Source organism: Neltuma alba, unplaced genomic scaffold (genome assembly GCF_004799145.2).
Source record: "Neltuma alba isolate B1F8T4 unplaced genomic scaffold, ASM479914v2 tig00012991_pilon, whole genome shotgun sequence".
NCBI classification, from domain to species: Eukaryota; Viridiplantae; Streptophyta; class Magnoliopsida; order Fabales; family Fabaceae; genus Neltuma; species Neltuma alba.
In genome coordinates this window covers 409,804-432,154 of record NW_021637344.1, presented here as the reverse complement: position 1 = coordinate 432,154, position 22,351 = coordinate 409,804, and the positions used below count along the sequence as shown (strand labels likewise).

At 38.2% G+C, this 22,351-nt stretch overlaps 3 protein-coding genes and 2 long non-coding RNA genes across 6 annotated transcripts; 4 read left to right on the top strand and 1 right to left on the bottom strand.

The window, feature by feature from the left end:
- Positions 1–6,160: 6,160 nt before the first annotated feature.
- Positions 6,161–9,792, top strand: LOC114733289 (uncharacterized). Of its 2 annotated transcripts, XM_028920734.1 has the most exons (8): positions 6,161–6,245; positions 6,322–6,452; positions 7,127–7,212; positions 7,992–8,138; positions 8,226–8,334; positions 8,458–8,581; positions 8,898–9,171; positions 9,416–9,792. In XM_028920734.1, exons 2-8 carry the CDS (start codon positions 6,329–6,331, stop codon positions 9,521–9,523), a joined length of 972 nt encoding a protein of 323 aa, XP_028776567.1. In that variant the 5' UTR covers positions 6,161–6,245; positions 6,322–6,328; the 3' UTR covers positions 9,524–9,792. The 2 variants fall into 2 exon arrangements, with proteins under 2 accessions (XP_028776567.1, XP_028776566.1); XM_028920733.1 differs by having other exon boundaries at positions 6,161–6,452.
- Positions 9,793–11,256: 1,464 nt separating this feature from the next.
- LOC114733244 (uncharacterized) lies at positions 11,257–11,944 on the top strand. The gene has a single exon (XM_028920667.1). The coding sequence runs from the start codon at positions 11,403–11,405 to the stop codon at positions 11,625–11,627; it is 225 nt and encodes a 74-aa protein (XP_028776500.1). The 5' UTR covers positions 11,257–11,402; the 3' UTR covers positions 11,628–11,944.
- Positions 11,945–15,089: 3,145 nt separating this feature from the next.
- Positions 15,090–15,973, bottom strand: LOC114733243 (uncharacterized). The gene is made up of 2 exons (XR_003739061.1): positions 15,915–15,973; positions 15,090–15,754 (listed from the first exon to the last, which is right to left on the bottom strand). It is a non-coding gene; the product is annotated as an uncharacterized LOC114733243 (long non-coding RNA).
- Positions 15,974–18,142: 2,169 nt separating this feature from the next.
- On the top strand, positions 18,143–20,201 carry LOC114733290 (short-chain dehydrogenase RED1-like). Its single transcript, XM_028920735.1, has 3 exons — positions 18,143–18,624; positions 19,275–19,434; positions 19,733–20,201. Exons 1-3 carry the CDS (start codon positions 18,288–18,290, stop codon positions 20,067–20,069), a joined length of 834 nt encoding a protein of 277 aa, XP_028776568.1. The 5' UTR covers positions 18,143–18,287; the 3' UTR covers positions 20,070–20,201.
- A 1,378-nt stretch (positions 20,202–21,579) lies between these two features.
- Positions 21,580–22,274, top strand: LOC114733246 (uncharacterized). The gene is made up of 2 exons (XR_003739062.1): positions 21,580–21,635; positions 21,730–22,274. It is a non-coding gene; the product is annotated as an uncharacterized LOC114733246 (long non-coding RNA).
- The last annotated feature ends 77 nt before the right edge of the window (positions 22,275–22,351 follow it).

The window sequence follows — 22,351 nt, the reverse complement described above, 5'->3', positions numbered from 1 at the left end:
TATATTTTTTGGAAAATTATAATGCAGTCTGGTATAAGAAATTTAATAACCAGATAATTTCATATGACAAATTTTGATATAAAAAATAACAATAGGTCCATACTACTTGCTTATTATAGGACATTCACTGTGTTTTTTTCCCCCGCCTTGTGTTTACGTGTTTTGAGTCTATTTATGCCGATTTAGGCTTCCAATTTTCAATGTGCGGACTCTGTAAAATATATCACCGAAAAATATAATCACAATTCCATAACTAAATTTGAAGTTACGCGCATAGTAAATGTTTTTTTCGAGTTTTTGCATAATTGCTTCGTATCAAATGACAGTCGTATTAATTAATTTGACAAGTAAGTGGTTAGTTCTATTCACGCTTAACATAAGATTATTGTCAGTGAGGTTGTTCCTATTCCCACTACAGATTTTATATCCAAATTAGTGGGAGGCCTAGTAGCCACAGATCATGCATGAAAATGCCACGCCATAATAATTTTTATAATCGAGTAAAACAAACACGATTCTTATCGTCTCCCAAAAAAAAAAAACGTTAAAGTGTGAGTAATAACAACAGTCTACCGAAAGTCGAACATTTGATTAGGGGCAGGATTATTTAAAAAAAAAAAAGCATCAAAGGCCCGAACATATGAATACTACGTTGCAAATAAATCCCTACTTGAGATGCCATACTCGTGCTAAAGTGGATAAAAAAGAGAGAGAGCGCGTCTTTGTTTCTGGCGTTGCAATCTCCAATTACAAGTTGCCGTTTAATTTAAGCGTGGATTAAAAAGGATAGCGCACTATATATATAAATAGATATAAATAAGTGCACAGGGGTGAAACAACGTTAAATTTAAACAGTTTGGCCAGAATAAATAAAATTGAGGAGCAAGAAGAGAGGCGGGAGGAGAGTTTAGATCTGAGAGACGCGAAGACTGATAAGAAATTAGGGGAGTCATTATGCATGGATAACAAGATCCACATGAAATGTAATCATCATGGGCATAAAAAAAGGAAAGCATCTCAGTACTCAATAGATGCCAGCTGTGCCACCACCTCAGAGAAACTTCTCTGATGTGTTGTTTGAAGCCTTGAACAGCGTTACGCAACCACCAACAGGATAATACCTAACCTAATATCCTCTTCTAAATTAATCACCTCACCTCACCCTATAAGCATGTTAGATTAGATGGCGACATCTAATCACGCCCCTTCTTGTTCTCTCTCCTCTCTCTCTCTCTCTCTCCCCCTCTCTCCTCTCTCATTTTCAGGTTTCAGCCACCAATTTGGTCTGGTCTCATGATTGTTGGGCTTCTGTCGGACACCATAAATGGACCTCTCAAAGCCCAACAGGATGAGCAACCTTGGCCCACGTCCTGACAATACAAATCGGGGGAAGCTGATGCACCCCCGCTGGATCAGCATTTATTCGTTCCCGTCAGTATATCTATCGACCCAAGTACGTGCATACCCACGTAGGGCTTGTGTGAAAATTGAAAATGAGGAGGAGGTTTGTTGTAGCAGTAGCAAATGAGCACAGGTTCCTGGGACACTATTTCTTGTTTTCTTTGCTTGTTTCGTGTTGTACGGTCTTCGGTGACCACGATCTTGGTCGTTTATTAATTAATTTAACGATACAGAACAAAGCTTCTCATCTACTCTTACTCATGGATCCTGATTCCTGAGTAGTAGTTGGAGTTAGACAACCAGGGTGGCGTAACCATGGTAAGAAAACCATATCTAACAAACACGCGAGAGCTGAGGCCTTTTCTTTAAAGAGCCCAATCGAAATAAAACAAACGACGTTGGATTTGAATGTTGAGATTTTTTTTTTAAAATTAAATTTGAAATTGACTTTCGGTTGAAGACCGGGGAAACGTAATTACTAATCAGTCCTTATTCCCCATAGGAACAAAGTGATTTTTAAGTAATAACCCACACTTGTCCTCACCTGCTCTTCGGGCAGCTCCCAACGCGATCCGTTTGCCTTGCCACCCGGCTGCCCAGCCTACCCGATACCTGGCTGAGAAATTACGGGCAACAGCCCACCATTATCTCTCTCCTGGTCTCTCCCTCCCTCTCTCCCAGCTCAAGTGACCTCTGATATTTCTATATTTTTGGTGCTCTGTGCTTCTACGATCAGAATCGGACGGTCCAGAATGAACGGGGCTTATACCGCTTGTTTCGCGAGGTTTTAGAGCTCGAACCCCCAGATCCCGCTTATCGGTCCTCAGATCTTCTCTCCTGGTATGCCTTTTCAACTCATCTATCTAGACTTCTCTCTGATTTAAGCTGTTGCTTCGTTCTTCACTTTCTTTACTCTGCTTTAAGCTTTTTGGTTCGCTTCCTTCCTGATCTCTCAGTTTCTGCGCTCAACTTGGTGCTTCTTTAGGTTTTCAGTTCTCATACAGAATTTGCTCGAGTTTTGACACTTCTGGCGACACCATCAGTTCACGATTCGCTTTAAAAATTTTGCTTTTCCCGTTATTTTCTTGTTCTGACTTTTTGGGGAAATCTTCTTTTCGATTTCTCGGCCTTGCAAGTGATATTTAGGAGGAGTTTTTTTTTTTCAAACTAAAAGTTTTATTGTCTTTTGCTTTTAACTAGAAATTAAGAAAATAAGATTAGTAGAATAGTCAAGATCAGTGGCTGTCCTTGGTTTCAGGACAGATCTGACGGTGGTCAACTGGAACATTTTGTGTTATATATTTATATTATTTATATTTATTTACACGATAATATTTTCTAAGATTTGGCAGGTAACTGTTGGTGGCAGAGAATGGAAGCTAATCAGGGTTCGGTGACCGGTACGGTTAATTACGGAGCGCTAACATGCGCCGCGGAAGCTGTGGCGACCTTGCTGGTCTCAGCTCTCGTCAAAACCCAGCTTTTGGCCCCGGTATGTGATTTATCTCTCTCCATCCAAACCTGAAAAGGTGTAATTAAAAACTCGTGAGGGGTAAAAAGAAAAATAGAAATCTCACTGGCTCTCACCCTAACCCGATTTACAGCTATTTTAGGTTTTAAACTTTTATAACATATTTATTCTAATTTCAGCCCTGTTTTTTTTGCATGGCTCTTTCCAATTGAATTCCCCGTTTGATTTAGAGGGATCCTAGTTGCAGTCTGGGAATGTGCTTTGATATCTTTGTCTTTTGCTAATGTGCGCCGGACTGACCAACTGTGCCTTCCTTTCCTTTGGGATGGGATCCGCTCTGCCCAAAGTAACTGTAACTCTAGACCATCGGTTTAGGGCTTGGTTGGAGTTTTGTTCAAAATAGACTTTTAGCAAGTTTATATAAATCGAGACAAAATCTCTTTTATATATTTATCTGTATTCTATAAATCATATTTTATTTATTAGTCAATACAAACAGGCCCTTAGATTTTGTCATTTATTCTTTAAAAAATTACTTGAATCTCAATCAGCTTTATATTTATATTTTTATTTTTTAAGAAAAAATCAGGATGTTCATCGTGCCAAAGTTCGAAACTTGTGGCAGTTTTAAATAAGAGATAATTTTTTTAAAATTAAATAATAATGGTGCTCCCTTTGCCCCTAAGGCCTTGTTCAAGGGGCGGGATCCCGACCCCGAAAGGGGTGTGTAATTTTGGGTGTACGGTGCGCCGGTTGTTGAGTCTAGGTTCGCTAAGGTGCGCACCTTGGGCGTAGGAAAACTAGTACTGAGGGACAAAAGCTGCGGTTTTGTCGTTGTTATCCGATATTATGGCATGTCTGTGGGGACGGTTCGGGATATAAATATCTTTTTGTCGTGTCTGAGGGGAAAAGTCAAAAGTCAAGCTAATGAATGGGAGAGGAATTGGATTCGACGATGGATTATTCCCTCGGAGGTGCTGATTAGCGTAAAGCGAACCTCTCAAAGTTCTTCAGTTTCTTTCATATATCTATATAGAATATGTAATTATATATAATATTATTCCCCCAATCTCTCTCTCTCTCTCTCTCTCTCTCTCTCTCTCGGGGGGGGTTGGGGCGGGGCGAATCTGATCCCATCGGACGTAGGACATTGTAATGCGTAGTGGAGTCTTCTATCGAATCCGACCACTTGGGGAGAGCATCGCGGACAAAATAATTAAAAATAGTTCGTGCTCAATTTGCATTCAAAAGAAAAGTTATGCTCTACCTTTTACAACCCGGACTTATGTGTAAGGTGTAGTGTACACTTCAATAGAATACATACGCGCGCGCACACAATTGATCCTAAAAATAAAGTGGATCCTTCAATTCGGATCTATAGTGAAGGAAGGGCCTTCTCTGCGTCCTTTTGCTGGATGAAAACGGTGCTTGGACTAAATTATTTTCTGTCGCACAATTTCATATGTTTATATGCATTAATTTTTGGCTATGATTGTATTCTATAAAGGATATATTATGCATATGCTGAATTCGAATTACGAAGGTTTGTATATTTTCGTCTCTGAAAACCGCCTGATATAAATTTAATATATTATATTCATGAAATGGGTGCAGGATCTTGTCCGGCTGCTGATCACAGACAAGGTGAGTATCAGTGGAGACTGTAACACCCAAAGCCAAGAGAAGCAAGTTGATGCGGAGGAAGAGGATGGCAATGAGGATGGAGGCGAGGATGATGATGGAGATGGCGGATTCGGAGAGGACCAAGAGGACTTGTCATCCGAAGATGGAGGCGGACATGGCAACAATTCTAACGATAAGAGCAACCCAAAGAAGGTTCCTGAAACTGGTGCAGGTGGTGGCGCAGAAGAGAATGGCGAGGATGAAGAAGATGAGGAGGATGGTGATGAGCAAGATGACGACGATGACGACGATGAGGATGATGACGAAGAAGAGGACGAGGGGGGTGACGACGACGAAGAGGAAGTAGTTGAAGAGGAAGAGAATGAAGAGGAGGAGGAAGAAGATGAGGAAGAGGAAGCATTGCAGCCCCCAAAGAAGAGGAAGAAGTAGAGGAAGAAGAGGAAGCATTGCAGGCCCCAAAGGAGAGGATGAAGTAAAGTAGCACGATCAGGCCTTATGTTTGTATGGTTCTGTACGAATTTGGGTGCTAACTTCAAGCAAGTTTTTATTCAGTTTATGAGAAGACCTATTTAGGACATGTTTAATTGGAATCTGTGATTTCCATTGCATAATTAGATTATCACATTATTGTGCGGGTAGTGTTAAATTCAAAGCAAAATTACAAATTTATGGCCGTATTGTTTGTTTGAACCTTCATATTCTTTTCGTTGCTTTCCAGCTTTAAAATTATCTTCCTTCTCGTATTTCGTCTGCAATGTTATAGCTCACTTTCAATCGGTCCGCTCTGGTGGGCGTTCTACAAATTGCTTTTATTTTTTTGTTTTAACCCTAAGTTTTACTTGACCAAAAAAAAAAAAACCCTAAGTTTTACAAAATGGTCAGCCTTTTTGTGCATGCTTGTATTTGAGTTGAATTTGAAAGGTTCAAACAAGTCATGGTCACTATACAAACCACCTCCATAGTGCAAACGCCTGTTGAGTTTTTTAATTTTTTTTTTTAAGTGATGGTTACTTTAACTCAAGTGTGGGTATCGAGTATTACAAAAGGAAAATAAACATGTCCCCACAGAGTTGCCATCAAAATTGTTATAAAATCAATTGATCCAAAAATTATTTTTTCAATATAAGGCTACAAGTGCCGTGCAGGAGAAATATGCTTTAAATTAATTACGATGGAGGGCTTTGATAAATACAAAAAGGAGGAGTGGCAAGTTGTGATAATGGCTCCCCCAATTAACACGTTAGTTTGCTTTTTTGGGGGGAAAAAAAAGAGAGTAACAGTCCAATTACGCAGGGATAAATGTTGAATAAAAAAAAAACTATTTTCATCTGGATAAAAGAGTAGACGTGGGATGCAAGTCCAATAGCATAGAAAATGAATCACTTGATTAAAATGCAATAATGACGACTTGTATTTTTTCAGTAACTTAAATCACATGAGTACATGAATGAAGTCGCGGTACGCATCCATGCATCATCAGCAATCAACATCATGATTAATACTTGAAAATATATATACATATATTTTTTCCCTCACAATTTCAAGGCATATTGTGTTGAAGTTTGAGGGGCTTATTAATTTTTCATAACAAGGTGGCTAGACTGGGGAATTCACTAATTCAATCGTTTGATCCCACCGCCTCAGACGGACGCCGAAGCTTTGAAATTTATAGGCTAACTAAAGGGACGGAGGGAGGACAGTCGGGCAGATTCGGTTATGCAACCATATGGTTTCGGACTCACTTCTAAACTCTATTTCACATCTCAATTCTACCTTGCCCTCTAAAGTTTTTTTTATTTTTTTAGTATTTTAATGGCGGATCACTCAGACTCTTCACCCCTGGTCTCTCCACCGCCGATCACTGACCCTAGCGAGATCGACCTTGAGGCCGGTCCGAGCGAACAAATTCAATGCCGAATTTGTCTCGAAACTGACGGTAGTTTGGCCATGGGCTCTTTTGTTTTTATTTTCATTTCCCGGTTAGGACAGATTGTATTTCAGATATCTTTTGAAGTCAAATCTCAGCTAGGCTTCTGGCGTGATAAATGAAATGAAAAGTTATTCTGAATTACGTGCATTTATTTATTTTGGGCAGAGCATGCGTTTAGTTTATTTTATTTTGGTTAAGCTATGAACTCCAGGCAAATCAATACGTCTGCCAAGCTCATTTTGCTTGAATGTGAAATAATGAATTTTTTAATTAAATAATTGCTCATTAATCTAAATTTTCTGTCTAAGCTCAATTTTATCGTATCAAATAACATCTAATAACGAACCAGACTTCATGATCGCAGTTATTTTGATTACATGGAGTAATTCAACGCGGTATTCTTACGCTCGTTTCAATTGGAATTTGAACTTGAACTACATGATTACGCAATCATTTGCACCATTTCATGGTTACTTCTTTAAGTGCTATACGACTTATTTTTATTTGTCATAGGCATTATGATGTCGTGGATGCCTCAATTATCACTGAGGGATTTAAAGAGTTTCTGGGAAGGATATTGTAGTTGTATATTAACTTGCTGCAAAAAAATGTGCTTGTGTCACTTTTGATGTCTGCATCGGGTGTGTGAACATGTATCTTATCTTCTCTCTTTTGCACAGGTAGAGATTTCATAGCTCCTTGCAAGTGCAAGGGCACATCAAAATATGTACATCGAGAGTGTTTGGATCATTGGCGAGCTGTTAAGGTAGGAATGCAATATCAGACTATCCATCAAATTTTGATTTAACTATCAAAGCATGATATAATGTGGCCACAGCAAGGAACCACATCTGTTTAGAGACCTTAGTCTGGCTGTTAATTCACGCATGATGATTGCATTTGGGAAACTGACCTGACTGCTGGCCGTTTCTGGTCATCAGTGAATTATTTCTTCATCTTATTGATTCAACAAGGACCTCCGGATCTTTGTGCACTGGGCTGTCCCTTGATTGTTTCAACAAGAACCTGTTGATGTTCTTATTTGTTCGTCTCGTAAATTTTTCATTGATTCCAAATCTCTCTGTTTTTTTCTTTTTGGCCCTCTTTCTGATCACTCTCTGCTTCCTGGCTGCGTCTTCCCATTACCAGTGATGAAAAGATTTGACTTTCTATTTAATTTTTAGTTCGTATATAGAACTTTGGTTTGCTCTGTGTGCCCTGTAATCTTTTCTTTTTTTTTGGGAAGATCACTCCTCCAGATCTTCTGCTGTGACGTAAATTGTGTTCTTTGGCTTGTTTGCAAACCTTATGTTTCTCATATTTGTTGGGCTATAACATACCATGTGGGTATTATGATTTCCTGGAACTTGTCTTGGCTATTCATTGTAATAATCCTCTTCTCTTTGGCTGAGTTTTTGCTTTTACCAAATGATGGAAAAACTGTAAAGTATGAGCTCATTTGGACTATTGTTTCCTGCCAAATAGTTCTACACATGACGTTGCTTCATGCATAATGGATATGGCTGTTGGCTCATCTTTTTGCAGGAAGGGTTTGCATTTGCTCACTGCACAACCTGCAAGGCTCCTTATCATTTGCGTGTGCATGTTGCTGCTGATAGGAAATGGCGAACCTTGAAGTTTCGATTCTTTGTTACCAGAGACATTTTGTTTATATTTCTGGCTGTCCAGCTTGTAGGTGAACGATTCCCATTATCTTAGCCATATAGATGCTTGTCCTTTTCTAGTTCTAATTCAAAACCTTATTTCCATTGTATGTAGGTCATTACTTCACTTGCTTATTTGGTTTATCTAATAGATGGTTACCAGCAGTATTGGCTTCGTCTTATCTGGGGTTTTGATAGCGAGCTTAGCTTTTACTATATATGTGGTAAAATATTAAGATTTTGCATAGTTATCCAATGCTTATACAAGTCTATTTCAGAGTTTTCTTTTTCCGCATAGAATATTCTTATTTTGGGCATAATTTTTATGTTTGTACTGTCAAATGTAGGAGCACTATTGTTCTTTGCTTTGCTTGGCCTCTCTGGGTGCTTCATTACTTGTTATGATCGAAGGGTTCGCAATGATTTAGCTCAGCCTTGTCGAGAATTATGTCTTTGTTGCTGTCAACCTGGGTAGTTGCTGTACTCCTATTTATTCATGAAAATTTGATACAGCTGGGCCACGTGATTAAACTCTTACCATCCACCCGAAGCATTACTATGATGATTCATTTTAAATTGTTTTTGGTCCTCTTTGTGCCAGAGATTTTACTTTATTGAAAACCATCCTTCTTATGGAGAGAAAAAGTACAAAATGCATATTTTACCTATAGATCCTTCCACATGCTAAACAGATGAAATTATGTTGTGTCATAAGAAGTATCGTATGTGAGCTGCCAATTTATGATCCAGAACGGTAGTGCGAGGTTGATCTTGTTTGTTGCTGCAGAGTTTGTGCAGACTGTCATTTGCCGGGCACTCTTTGTATGTGGACTGATTGCACTGCATGCTTCGAGAGTTGCGGAACTATGGCTACTGAATGTGGTGGTTGCTTGGGAGGTGCTGGGGAAGCGGGGTTGCCCCTGTTATTCATAATGGCATTGATTGTTCTAGGACTTTTTACTGTAATAGGGATATTTTACAGTGCACTGGTGGCTACTATGGTAGGACAACGGATATGGCAGCGGCATTATCATATCCTTGCAAAAAGGATGCTAACAAAGGTGCGATTGGCTCACTTTCATTTCTTTTGTCCATTTGGCATTGTAAGTCAAAGCGTCTTGTTGCCTCCAGTTTGTATTGTTGATGAAAATTCAGCACTCAGTTTGAGGGATTGAAATTTGAAAGTTGATGCTGATATTGCGATATGGACAAATTTAGTAATGCATGTTCGAAGTTGACGCAAAAGGTCCCAATAAGCATTCTGAATTGAACTTGATTATCTGATTGTTTTGCTTGTTATCATAGGAGTATGTGGTTGAGGATGTTGATGACGAGATGGCAGGGTCTGATTGGTCTCCCCCATCTCTCCCACTCGAGCATGTTCAGCAGCTGAAAACACTGGGCCTTCTATGAGTACTGTGAATGTGAAGGAGTCATCTACTCGCTGACGAGAATAACATCACTGAGACAGTCCGGCCCCCTCCTTAGGTGGGCCGAGTACAGAGATTTCCGGTTATACACAAAATGTCCCGGCCGCCTCAAATTAGATAGATTTGTATAATTTTGCTCACATACGTGAGTGTATTTGAAATTCTATTCTCTATTTTTTTAATAACACAAATTCTGTTCCGTCCAGTAAGGTAAGAAAACAAGGGTCCCTTTAATACTTGTTAAGAAGTATGGTGTCCGCATTTTTCACAGGCTGTTCAATACTCGAATTGTGGTGTGCTGTCTATGAAGTTACACTACGAAATATCGGATAAAACAAGCGTTGTAAACGGTCATCTGCACTATTCATAAAAAGCGTTTTCTTGATGAAACATCTTACACCGCAAGAGTTACAGCCACGGGCGAGAGACTGCTTGTTTGGAAGCAATTTATTTCTTTTGCTTTTTTTCATCTACTCAGTCTATATATTTTATAAATTACGGTTGAAAAATCTGTTTTTGAGAAGTCTTGCTACCAATCCAAACAACCACTAACAGTAATAGCTAAGGAGGCGCAACTGACTAAAACCAGTAGACAGTGGCCTTCACGTCCTTTACTTGTCGAGATTTCGATCTATCTTCCCAAGGGTTTATAATTGTTGTTAGTTTCCTATGTCTTCTTAACAGAGGATAATCGTAGAATTTGTACCTCCATTGTGAGACTGTGAGAACCGGGGGGGGGGGCTAGACAAAGAGGGAGGAACACAGTTCGGGGGTAACGTTGAGTTTTGGAGGGCTTGTCATGGCCAAACTAATAGCAATAGCAAGTAGCAACATCCAGAATCCATAACAATGCAAGAGATAATAAGATGAGACATGTGAAGCAGGGGGAAATGGAAATGAGTTTTGGGTTCCAAGATCATGTCTGCACCGTCGCCTCGAAAGTGACAAATTCTTGGAGTGCGAAAAAAGTGCTCGAATAATTAAAAAGGAAGGCCCTTTGTGAAGAATTTGACACAACAGACGGATGATAAAGACGGAAGAAGATAAAATCTAAAAGAACCGACTCCCGACTTGGAACCGCAGATTTACCCATATGTAAAATGCTGCGGTATTAAAATATGACGGGGCGCCTAAGCCTACGATGACGTGGAATAAATTAGAACACGGAGGCGAAGAACTTTAGGACGATAACATAAAGAGCAGAGAACCGCGTCCGCGTGTGGGCGATTTCACGTTTAAAATGAACGTGAAAAGAGCAGAGGCCATGTGCGATGCTGCTATGCTATGAGGAGCGTGTCACGGCCGGTGCCCCTCGCCCCCTTGCTTTCATCATTCAATGCGCCCAACTCAACACCTAATTATAGATAAAAGTAGCATTCGGATTCTGATCACCTTTTTTTTAACTTACATATAGATAGAAAGACAACTGAAAATTGCAACTATTCAGTTCAAATTAGTTTCGCCCAAAAGTAGTTTAGTTTGTATGGGGTACCGAACTACCCTTAAAATGTTTGCGTATGGTTATAGTAAATCTCATCAGAACCTTCATCCCGTCCGGTTCACTCAAATCAAGGGAGTGAAATCAGGTTGAATTGGAATGCGCCCATAGTCTAAGGACTGAGGCGCGTAGGATTATACGAGGAGGACGCAGACCAAGCCCACATGCGCGTGGCAGCAACTACTTTTACGGGAAAAGATATATGAAAGAGACAGAAAAAAGTGGGAGCTTTCAGCCTTATCCAAAACTGCTGACTGGCCACCTCCGGAGACGTTGCATTCTATAAATGCCTTGAGATGATCAGTTACAATTACAAACAACACAAATCTGATCCAGTTATTGTTGAAGGAGGAGAGAAGCAAGGATGTCTGATATTGCAATGTTGGTGGCAGAAGAGTACGAGAGGAGGGTCAGCATTCTGAGGAAGGCTGGCGTTGATGGCGTTGGCGTATCACAGGAGAGGATTGATGAAGGAGCTTCGGTTTTGGCTCAGAGGCTGATGAAGCACAAGAGAGAGGTCCTCCAGTGGGCCTGGGAGCCCAAATCCCAAGTGGGCGTCGCCGCTTCTGCCAGCTTCTTCTCTGCTTGATCCTCATGCTTCTTCCTCTTTTACTTCTCCATTTGTACATCCTTTGTTCTATTCCAATATGTTAAAGCAACTTGTGTTCTCCGCTTATCTCAGCACCTTCCCTCTATTTATTTGCCTTCCGTTTCTTCATATTCACATTCACATTCACAGTCACAATAGTAGTAATTAGAACTGAGTTTTTCTACGAATCATCGATCATTCCATAAAATTCAACAGCCCCCAGCGCCAACATTTCCTCGTCGGCGGATCTTCGGTGTCGCCGGCTGTTTGATGCCCGCGGGGTCGTCTTCCCTCCAAGTTAACGGTTCTTCCTTCTCACCCAGCGCAGCCTTTTAAGTTCTTTAGCGTATCAGAAGTCTGCAATTTCATTTTTGGTCCCCCCAGCGCTTTGGAATTAAAAATGGAAACAATGGAAAGTTTGGATCAGTGAAAGAGTACTGAAGTAAGGATGAGATTCAATAAATTTGTGGAGAATGGAATGAACGAATTGAATTTTAGAAATGCCTCTGGCTTTGGGCTTCTCATTTTTGGAGAGGGGAAGGAAGAGATGGAGCAGAGAACAGGACAAATAAGATGGCTGGATGAACAATTACTTTCGGATGTGTCGATTCGGGGCATTTTGAGAAAAACAAAAAAAATCGAGGTGATTAATTAATTTTTTTAAAACACTTAAGGATAACATAATAATAAATTTGATGGTAGCATGTCAAGCTGATGGGATTGTATTTACAAGTTGCAAGTTCAATGCGTGCACACCGAAATAGGAAAAAGAAGAAAAAGCGTGTGGGGGACACTCTGGGCAAGAAGGCTGGTCCCCTACAGGCCTGTGGCCAGACTATTTTGCACTCTTGCTATGGCGAATAAAAGGTGTTGGGCATGAATGTGGACAACTGCTGGGCCTACCGTTTGGTAAAAGGAATTGATGAAACATGTGCCATTATTGCGAAGAGATAACATTTCCAGAGCCAGTCAAACAAATCGGATCTTTTTTTCTGCGAAAAAATCATCAGTATCCCTTATCCATTTCCAGTGGATATAAGGAATATTCATAAATATATTTTTTTTCTTGAATAAAGATAATTTATGTACGTTTTCTTATATTATATCAATATATCAATCTGTAGATGTTTTCATCATTTTTTTTTATTTATTTGTTTGTCGGCACTCTTACAATGTGTAATGCGTTTGTCAGCTCTACGTCTAATTCAAAACAGAAACTTCTCACTATTGGTAGTGTCTTTTTTTTTTTTAAAAAAAAAAGGGCAACCCTGTCAGTAGAATGGGATCATAGCTGTTGGCCCAAAAAAGAATGGGCTTAGGGCATTGGATACATGAACGGATAACGACTCCAGAGGGCATTTTCGTTCCCCACTCTGGTTTTTGGGCTAACATCACAATTAGATTGGGCCATATGATATCAACCATTGGCAGGCCCAACTATCCAGAAGGGCTTTCCTTTAATTAGCACTTTATATTGCACCTGCCACCTGGGGCGTAGGACTCGCTGGTGGGTGTACGGTCCCTTTCTCTGTCTCCGGGTTCATGTTCTTTTGTCAACTCGGCAACAGTTGTTGGATGATTACACTTAGGCCACGTTTGATATGTATACAATTATAATTGCAAGAATTACAATTACACCCCAAGAAAGAGATTTAATTACTTTAAAAATCTATTAACAAATAAAGAGTAAGCAATAATAAGTTTCAAAATAAAAAATGACAACAGGTTCAGGTTCAGACTAATCACTTTTTATTAAAAAATTTTGGTAATTAAAATTTTTTTTCTTGAGATCTCTTAGTACTTGTCCCTATGATAATGGCCACTCACTGAATAATATTTTCTCGGGAGAATGACACTTCAGTCCCTTTGATATTTGTCCAGAAAAACTTTCATTCATGCCATTCCACTATATGTATCCAACCGCCACGTATATTCGTTTCAAAGCCCGTTATATGAAATGTACTATACGTAAATTGATATGCATGTGAGCATCAAAAGGGGTGATAGTGATACAACAAAATTCTCCGTATTAGGATTTTTCATGAGGTCAATGTCCAAACTCGGTGGAAACTGCAAAAGGGTAGGGATGAGGCCGCATTCATTGGCCGTGTTATTCGCTTCGCCTTATGATGGAATTGGAAATAACATTTATAGCCGTCTCATCCCAGATGTCACCCTGTTCTAAACTCATGAAAACCAATTAAATCCCATTTAATCAAACTCGATTATATTTAATTGATAAAGTTTTTTTTCAAACAAGCTGAAAATGATTTCAAGCCCTATTCAAGAGTCATTCAAAAATCGTTTTACCATGATGCAAACCGACTAAAAAAATGGAATTTTGTGTAAACCCTTGGTTTTTACCCAGAATCGAACCAAATTGAACTTTTAAACATCCGTATAAGAGGGTAAGCAGCAATAACAGGAAGAACGAAAACAATAAACACATCATGTGCACTTTAAGAGTGACAAAAGCAACTACGTGCATAGTTGCACCATAAGAATACAATCATAAATTTGTGAGTATTCGTCAGTAAAGTGTTCAGGTATTAGTCTAACAATGAAATCATAATGACACAAAAGCTACAGTTTAATATTCAAAAAATTACTGATATCTATATTAAAACGAAATTTTAAATCATTCCAACATACCATACTTACAAAAAATAGATCACCATTTGCATTTGCAGCAGATCAGGACGGAAAGAACAAAAGATTCAATGACATAGTGTGTCCTTTGATATTGAATTTGGTCAGCTACCTCTCCTCCTCCTCATTCAATAGTGCCAACGTTTGCCAAAACGACACTGCCCTATGTATGACAGTGACTTTGGGAGGGAGTTTGGTATACTAAAAAAACACTTAAAAATTGTTTTTATGTAAATTGAGATAGAACTCTTTTTATCTACTCATCTCATGCTTTTTAAAATCACTTATAAAAAGCTAATCCAAACACTTTTTTTTTTTAATCTTATTTCATTGTAGGTCTTGAGATGTTCAACTTATCTCAATGAAATACTTCCCTTGCCGTTTACTTCGCTCAAAAGTGACTCAAATTGAAGGAGCTAATTAGTAAACCATCACTTTGTTGATTCAGATGTTGAGAAATTAAATATTTAGCGACTGTGTTCATTTTGTGAAACAAAGCTGTTGTTAGCGATCGATGGCGACTTGCAAGCAATTCTATTAAGGTAAGTCTATTAGAAATAAGAAATCACTGCCCATATCTACCCAGATGTTTTTTTTTTTTTTTCCTGCCACTATTTTGCTGGAAAACCAACATGGATTGGCATTTGGAAATGTAATGTTTGCCCGTAATTCTTCCTGTAAAATAAAGCATAGAAGTCCAGATCCAAAGCACACGAAATAAAGGGGAAAACGTGGTGGTCCTGAGTGGACAATCAAACTGTACTCTATAAACAGCTAACTAGTGGTAGTAGTACGCAAATAAAAGAAAGAGTGTACGAAGTGTCAATTTATAATTATTTTGTTTAAATCTGGCGAAACATTACATTAAACTTGGTTGATTAGTTTAATTTGCAGTACCACTTCGTTCCTTACTTCAGCAAATCCAGTGAACCTATCGTCCTCTGAAGCTCTCTCGATATTATCAGCTCTTTAATCAATACTTCAATTATACTCAGCTAACTCTTGTGCGCCCTTCACATAAATCTGGATTTGTGGAGTTGTGGGGTCTTACATTCAACCAAAGTTGCTCTTAAATTGCTTCTACGTTTGTACCTTTTTGATCCATTAAACCTTCTAACTTCTCCACCTACCTAACCATCAATGTCACTCTCTGAAAAATTTCCCTTGTAGACAATAAGAATCTAACTGCTTCTGTGAGAATGGATCTCCATGAAAATCTGCAGAGTAATATCTCCACAAATATCTACTTCTGCTGAGATATTTTCAACGTGAACTGGTCTGATAGAAACTCTAATATCTACAGAATTTCCAGAGATCCAGCTCATTTACTACAAAAAACGATCAAATCATAGAGTCATGCTGGGAGTATAGCAGTAAAAAGGTTGGATTTTTCTTTTACCATAATCTTCATACATACAGCAGACGGTACATCACTAATCTTCCGAGGAATCCCAGAAGGGAAAGATGATCAATTCCCTCTGTACAACCAAAAAGAAAAGAAACTCACAGATCAAACAATGCGTCATCAAGAAGACAATTGTTTCAGAGATATCTTTGCAAGGTGATAGTACCACGTAATGCAAACAAGAAAGACATAATTGGGTGGTGCTCGTTATCATTATTGTCATCATAATTCACCTGATTCCGAAGCCGTCGATAACTGGTCACGACATCTTCTGGAAGGACTCTGTTCCTACAGATAGGACAAGTGGCCCAAAACTGAAGCAACCATCGGTCCAAGCATTCCTTGTGAAATGTGTGTTTACATTTCAAGTTCCTGACATTTTCGCCTTCTCGAAGCTCAGATAAGCAAACCCTGCACTCTAGTTGGTCCGCCATATTCAGTGTTCTGGTGAAACAAACGGTGGGGCTTTTCTCTTCAATGAGTTGGAGGTACTGGGAGATGGTAATTGGAGGGGTGTGTGTTTTGAGTTTTCGAATGAGGATGATGAATTCTATAAGCAGGAAGACCAGCAGGACGACGGTCTTTGCGTAGAGATGAAAGAAGAAATCTGAGAGAGCTTTCATGGCCGTGGCTACCAAATGTTAATGGTAATGCATTCCAAAACGCAAAATTGTGTTGTTTATAGATGGAACAGGGAATGTATCAAGCTGGTCTTATGGTGCAGTCCATATGGGGCACTGCTCAACCTTTAATTCATTTAGATAATTCTGATTTTAACTTTTAAGTTCAATATGCTATCATTTGAAAAATTAATAGTTAAGATCTCTTTTTATTACATATTTACAATTATTAAAAACTAAATATTTTAAAATCAGAAGACGAAAATAAAAAATAAATATACACGATTTAATTTTGATTTGAATAACACAGATTTTTTTTTTTTTGCCAGAGTGAATAACAAATTTTTTTAATATAAAGTCATGAAAAATCATGGAAAGGAAAATAAATAAATAAAACTAAGTCAGATCATAATAAGATATTTATATCTTCAATTCTTCATAGAGGCTATTATGGAACATAATGATATCATCCATATATTAAACTAGATAAGCGGGCTAATTTACATATGGCATAACTATTTGACTATACTATGACGGCCTTTTTTTTTTTTTTCTTGGCCAATCTAATCTATTGTAATATTGCTTTTAACATTGGTGATGATATTTTTTAGCGGATTATTTAAAGATAACATATTTAAGAATATGCTATATTCCTATGCATCCTTCATCATTGGTGAATATATCATTAATGCCAGCAAAGGATGCACCGGCTTGGGTGCGGGAATAGTCGCTGGAATTTTTATACAAGGGGTCCCACAGTCACGCTGCCTAGGTGAATAGAAACCATTGTCTATTTATGATAATTTACAAGAAATTATGTCACTTTAAAATTATAAGTAATACGACACTGTTTATTCCAAATCTCATATCTAGTCTAGGACTTATACCGTGTGTTTGGATGGCAAAAATATAATTAAAAGGAAAGAATATTAGGAGAAAAAAACTCCTAAAAACAATAAATATTTGAAATTTGTTTATTTTAAAAATTTTCTTTTTTATTTTTTTATAATAAGGGAAAGCACGAAAACCTACGCTATATCAAAATTTTCTTTCTTACTATTCCTTCTCTGTTTCTTTTTCATTCAAATGTAATTTGAGTTTAGGGGTTGCTGTCTTCTTATACTTTTTCATTAATTATAATTTTTTTCTAAAATATGTATTTTTATGTTAACAACTACTCCCTCATGTTTTTAATATAAGAACTTTTTTTACGGTTATTTTTGTCCTAAATATAATGTCTCGATTTGTTTTATTTTTTTATATTTATCTATTTTTTTCAAAGTAATTCTTATAATAATATTAATTTTAGCTCATACATGTTTTAAGAAAAACAACACCTATATATTACAAATAACTATATAACTATTTTTTAATTTACTTAAATCAGTCCATTCATATAATATACCACACTCAAACTTTTATGTCAACCTACGTGGGTCCCCATTTGGTGCTCAATTCATCACCCTGTGCGTGATGAGCACCCAGTACTCATCAGCTGATGAGTAATTTGGATCGTTCAGATTTAATATTTTTAAATAATTATTTGAAAATAGAAAAAATTATATTTTAAAAAATAATAGTTAAGAGATTATCTTTATTTTTTATCCTATACCTGTTAAAATTATTATTTTAAAAAAATAAAATTAAAACTAAATCTAGACTGTCCAGATCAGATCTCGACCGTCTAGATCCGATCTCGACCGTCTAGATCTGATGAGTATGGGTGCTTATCAGTTTGCAGATCCAACCTACGTGGGCTGGGTCCGAAATGAAATCCGCCTCGGCTCTTCCCATGTTTAATGCGAATGGGTAACTAGGCCAACGAATCAAAATTTTTCACGAAAGTTCGGCCGGGAATCTGATGAATCTTCGGACACGCCATTCCCATGCTATTGGATCTTATGAAATCCTACTCATTTAAGTTTCTGGCCAGTTTACTTACATACTTGTCTGCTCATATTCTTCCAAATTCGCGTATTTTTCTCCATGGATGTCCAGCCTCAACCCGTTGTTCTCATCACCGGCTGCTCTCAGGGAGGCATAGGACATGCTCTCGCACGCGCCTTCGCCGCCTCCCGCTGTACAGTGGTGGCTACCAGTAGGTCGCGCTCATCCATGGCGGATCTGGATCAAGACCCCAGATTTTTCTTGCAAGAGCTCGATGTTCTGTCGGATGACAGCATCAACCGTACTCTCAACAACGTCCTAAACAAGTACGGTCGGATCGATGTTTTGGTTAATAACGCCGGTGTTCAATGCGTCGGCCCACTTGCCGAGGTCCCTCTCCCCGCCATCCACCACACTTTTGACACTAACGTTTTTGGTTCGTATCATGATCACTTCAAGTTCTCTCTGCGTTGTGAATTGTTCTGTAGTTCTGCCGATTACACTCAAACCTTTAAGTGATAGGAGCAATTTGGTTGTGCGGGTGTATGTTTCCAGGCCCTATATGATTTTTTTTTTTTGGAGGTTTTAAGGATTTGACATTCAAGCATATGGAGTTGCTTATTTACGAATTTGCTATGTAGCGTTGACTTGTATGGATCAAAGATTTAAAGTATCTTGGGATGAACTATGAAACAGAGGGCACAGTAGCTTCAGGAATTCTGGGTTGGTGGGAATACTTGTTTGAAGCCTACTAGAAGAAGAGATTGGAAGGAAAGTTGTGCGAATAGTCTCTGAGAAGTTGGCAACACTTGTTTAAGCTTAGTCACTCTTATTTCAAACCTCAAGTGTAGTTATTTTCATGTACTAAAACTAACTCTTTAATATCATGGTGTCTCATGAACTAATACTACTTTTCAAATTGAAACCGACCATTTATAAAGACCAACATTCTTCCCAGTCCTACCTAGTATGTGAAATTTCTATCTTTGCATAGTACAAGAGGACCGGTATAATAACAGAGCATTATTTGTCATTGCCAAATGCCAATAAAAGACCGCATGTTCCACGTTTCTCTCACATTTGCAGGCCCCCTGAAGTTGATTCAAGCCTGTGTTCCTCATATGGCGGCTAGGAAACAGGGAAAGATTGTAAACATTGGCAGTGTAACTGCTATGGCCCCAGGCCCATGGTCTGGTGCTTACACTTCCTCCAAAGCTGCTCTTCACGCTTTAACAGATACGCTCAGGTAACTTGCTTGTCCTTCAAACTTGTTTCATAGAATTTGTGTTCAAAGTTGATTAAAATGGTGCTCGGATATAATCAAAATTATAGTTTTAAGAGTGATTTTACAGTATAGGAAATAATTATTCAGAGAAGTTTATCATGATTTGTGGAAAAATGTTTTTAAGTAGCCAAACACCCCTAAATCTACTATAGTGACAATTCACAATAGTATCGGTGACAAAAATCGGTTGTGCATAACCTCACTTCAACCTAATTGATTTTTTTTTTTCCTTTTTTGGATACATAAATGTGATTTACAGGTTGGAACTGAGCCATTTTGGAATTGATGTCGTGACTGTGGTCCCTGGAGCTATAAAGTCAAATATTGGACATTCTGCAGCAGCTAGCTACGACCGCATGCCTGAACGGAACTTATTCAAGCCTTTTGAAGCTGCCATCCGAGAGAGAGCTTACTTTTCCCAGAAATCCAAGTCCACCCCTACGGACGAATTCGCTAAACAGACTGTAGCTGCCATCCTGAGGAAGAAACCACCTGCATGGTTCTCCCATGGCCATCACTCTTTCGTCATGACCATCATGTACCATTTGCCACTCTTTGTTAGAGATTTTATTTTAAGGAAAGCAATGAAATGTTGACCACTTGAGCTGCTTATATGTTACTGTCCAACAGAACCAAAAAAAAAATAATAATAATAATAATAGAGCTACATATATCTTGCTTTTGTATGAACTATTTTCACCGAATCACTGTCGATGTGCTTCGGGTCAGCTCTCCCCTGTTAACTAGCATGCAAGAGAGATACCACCCTTACTTAAGGGGATGTGTCTATAACTATTTTTTTGGGGCAAAATATGTTGGTTAATGTTATAATTAATGAATGATAAATAAATTGAACACAGATACTTGCGGCAGTGACCCGATGCTTCGGGGACAAGCAAGTTCGCCAAAGCTGAGGCCCGATAATGCATCTTTAATTAAAATCAATTCTTTGAAACCCTGCCAATTATGGCTAGAAAAAGGAAAGGAAAGGAAAGGAAAGAAACCCAGGCAGTCTTAATTCTCAGACCATTAAACAAAGATGAATGCTAGGGCAGTGCCTGACATTTAGGTCAGGCAAAGGGAAAAAAAGCTGAGCAGGAAGATAAGAGGGCCATGCCTTGGGCTTTTATGTCCCACACGGCGTTTGTTACGTGAATGGTCTACGGCGATAAGAAACTGTCATGCTACCTTGCTTCTTAACGCGAGACTTTCGTCTGATTTTCATTTTAATCTTAAATATTATAATTTATTTTATTTTTTATATTTATTTATTTATTTTTAAAATAATCTTTCTAATAATAATAGTTCTAACTAATAAACTTGATTAGTAAAAATATTTTAAAAAAAGACAACACTTATTTATTACAAATAACTAACTTAATTTATTTTCTTAATCTACTCAAATTAGTCAATTAGCTCTTATATTTAGGATAAAAATAATATCAAATTTAATAATTTAGACTTAAGAGTTCATAAAAATATGCTTGTTTCTCGATTGAAGAGTTTTCTTTAAAGATTCGTCCTTCCGTGTTCATAGTCCATTCTCTAATCTCGGTGCTCGTCATCTCCTCACTTCATCGATATCTCCGGTGCACTCATTTCCTTACCCCTCTCTCCCTCATTGCTGCTTCCTCATTCCTCCAACATTTCTAGTCCCCAGTCTCTCCTTCCTCCCTTTTCAATCCTCAATCGGTGAGTCATCAATCTATACTCTCTCTTCCTAACTGATTAGTTTAGTCAATTTTTCAACTGAAATCTAATTTGTACCATTTAGTGGGTTTTCGTGTATACAATTTAGTGGGTAAGGACAGCGGCTTTGGTGGCGCCGTTTGATAGAGCTACGAAGTTATAAAAACAAGAGAGCTTGTCTTTAGTTTGAGTTCAATTCAGGTATGGCATTATGCTTCTTCCACAATGTTGAAAACTTCCTTTAACGTTGCTCTCCTCTGTCTTGCTACTTTTATGAATGATAGTTTGATATGCTCTGTTGCTTTATCTAACTACTATATTATTCATGTCGTTGAAATGTACTTAGAGACTCAACCTGAATGTCGGCTTTTAAGACTTGCTCAGATGGGTCTTGGACATGAAGGAGCTCATCTTCAGGGGAGAGAGTTTTGAAATTGGGTCTTGAAAATGATGGATTTATTCGTAGTTGACTGGTGTATATTTATGCGAATAGTGGGCTCTTCAGTGAAGCGAAGAGAGTGTTTGATGGTCTCGTTGATGTTATAATTTTGAACTCATTGATCATAGGTCCTTCTAAATGGAGGGAAACTGAAGAGGCCAAGAACCTGTTTGATGAAATGCTTACAAGAGCTTCTGTCACAAGGAATTCTATGATTAGCGGGTCTGTAAGAAACGGGAAACTGATGGAGGCATTATTAGAGCTTTTCCACAGGATGCAGGAAGAAGGGATTGAGCCTAGTGAGAATGCTTGTGCTCATGGGCTCACTTCAACAAGGGAAATGGATTCATGATTGTATAAGAACGACTTTGAGTTTAACGTTATTGTTGTAACAGCAATAATTGACATATATTGCTAATGTGGATCTATTGAAAATGCTCTCTCCAGGTGTTTGAGGAGTGATGGATAAATATGAGATCAAACCATCATTTAAACATTACGGTTGCATGATTGCAGTGCTAGGCCAAGCTGAACTACTGGAAGAGGTAGAAGAATATCTGTTTTATGATTTTTCTTTTACATTAATATTTCAGATTTATCTTGCACATTCTATAGTAACAGCTTTAATCAATATAGATGATCGAGCTTATAATGAATATTTCAGATTTATCTTGCTACTGGACTGTTTATGATTCCTGTTCTGTCTCGTTTGAATTATGAATAATGCATGTAATCATGTATGATGCATTA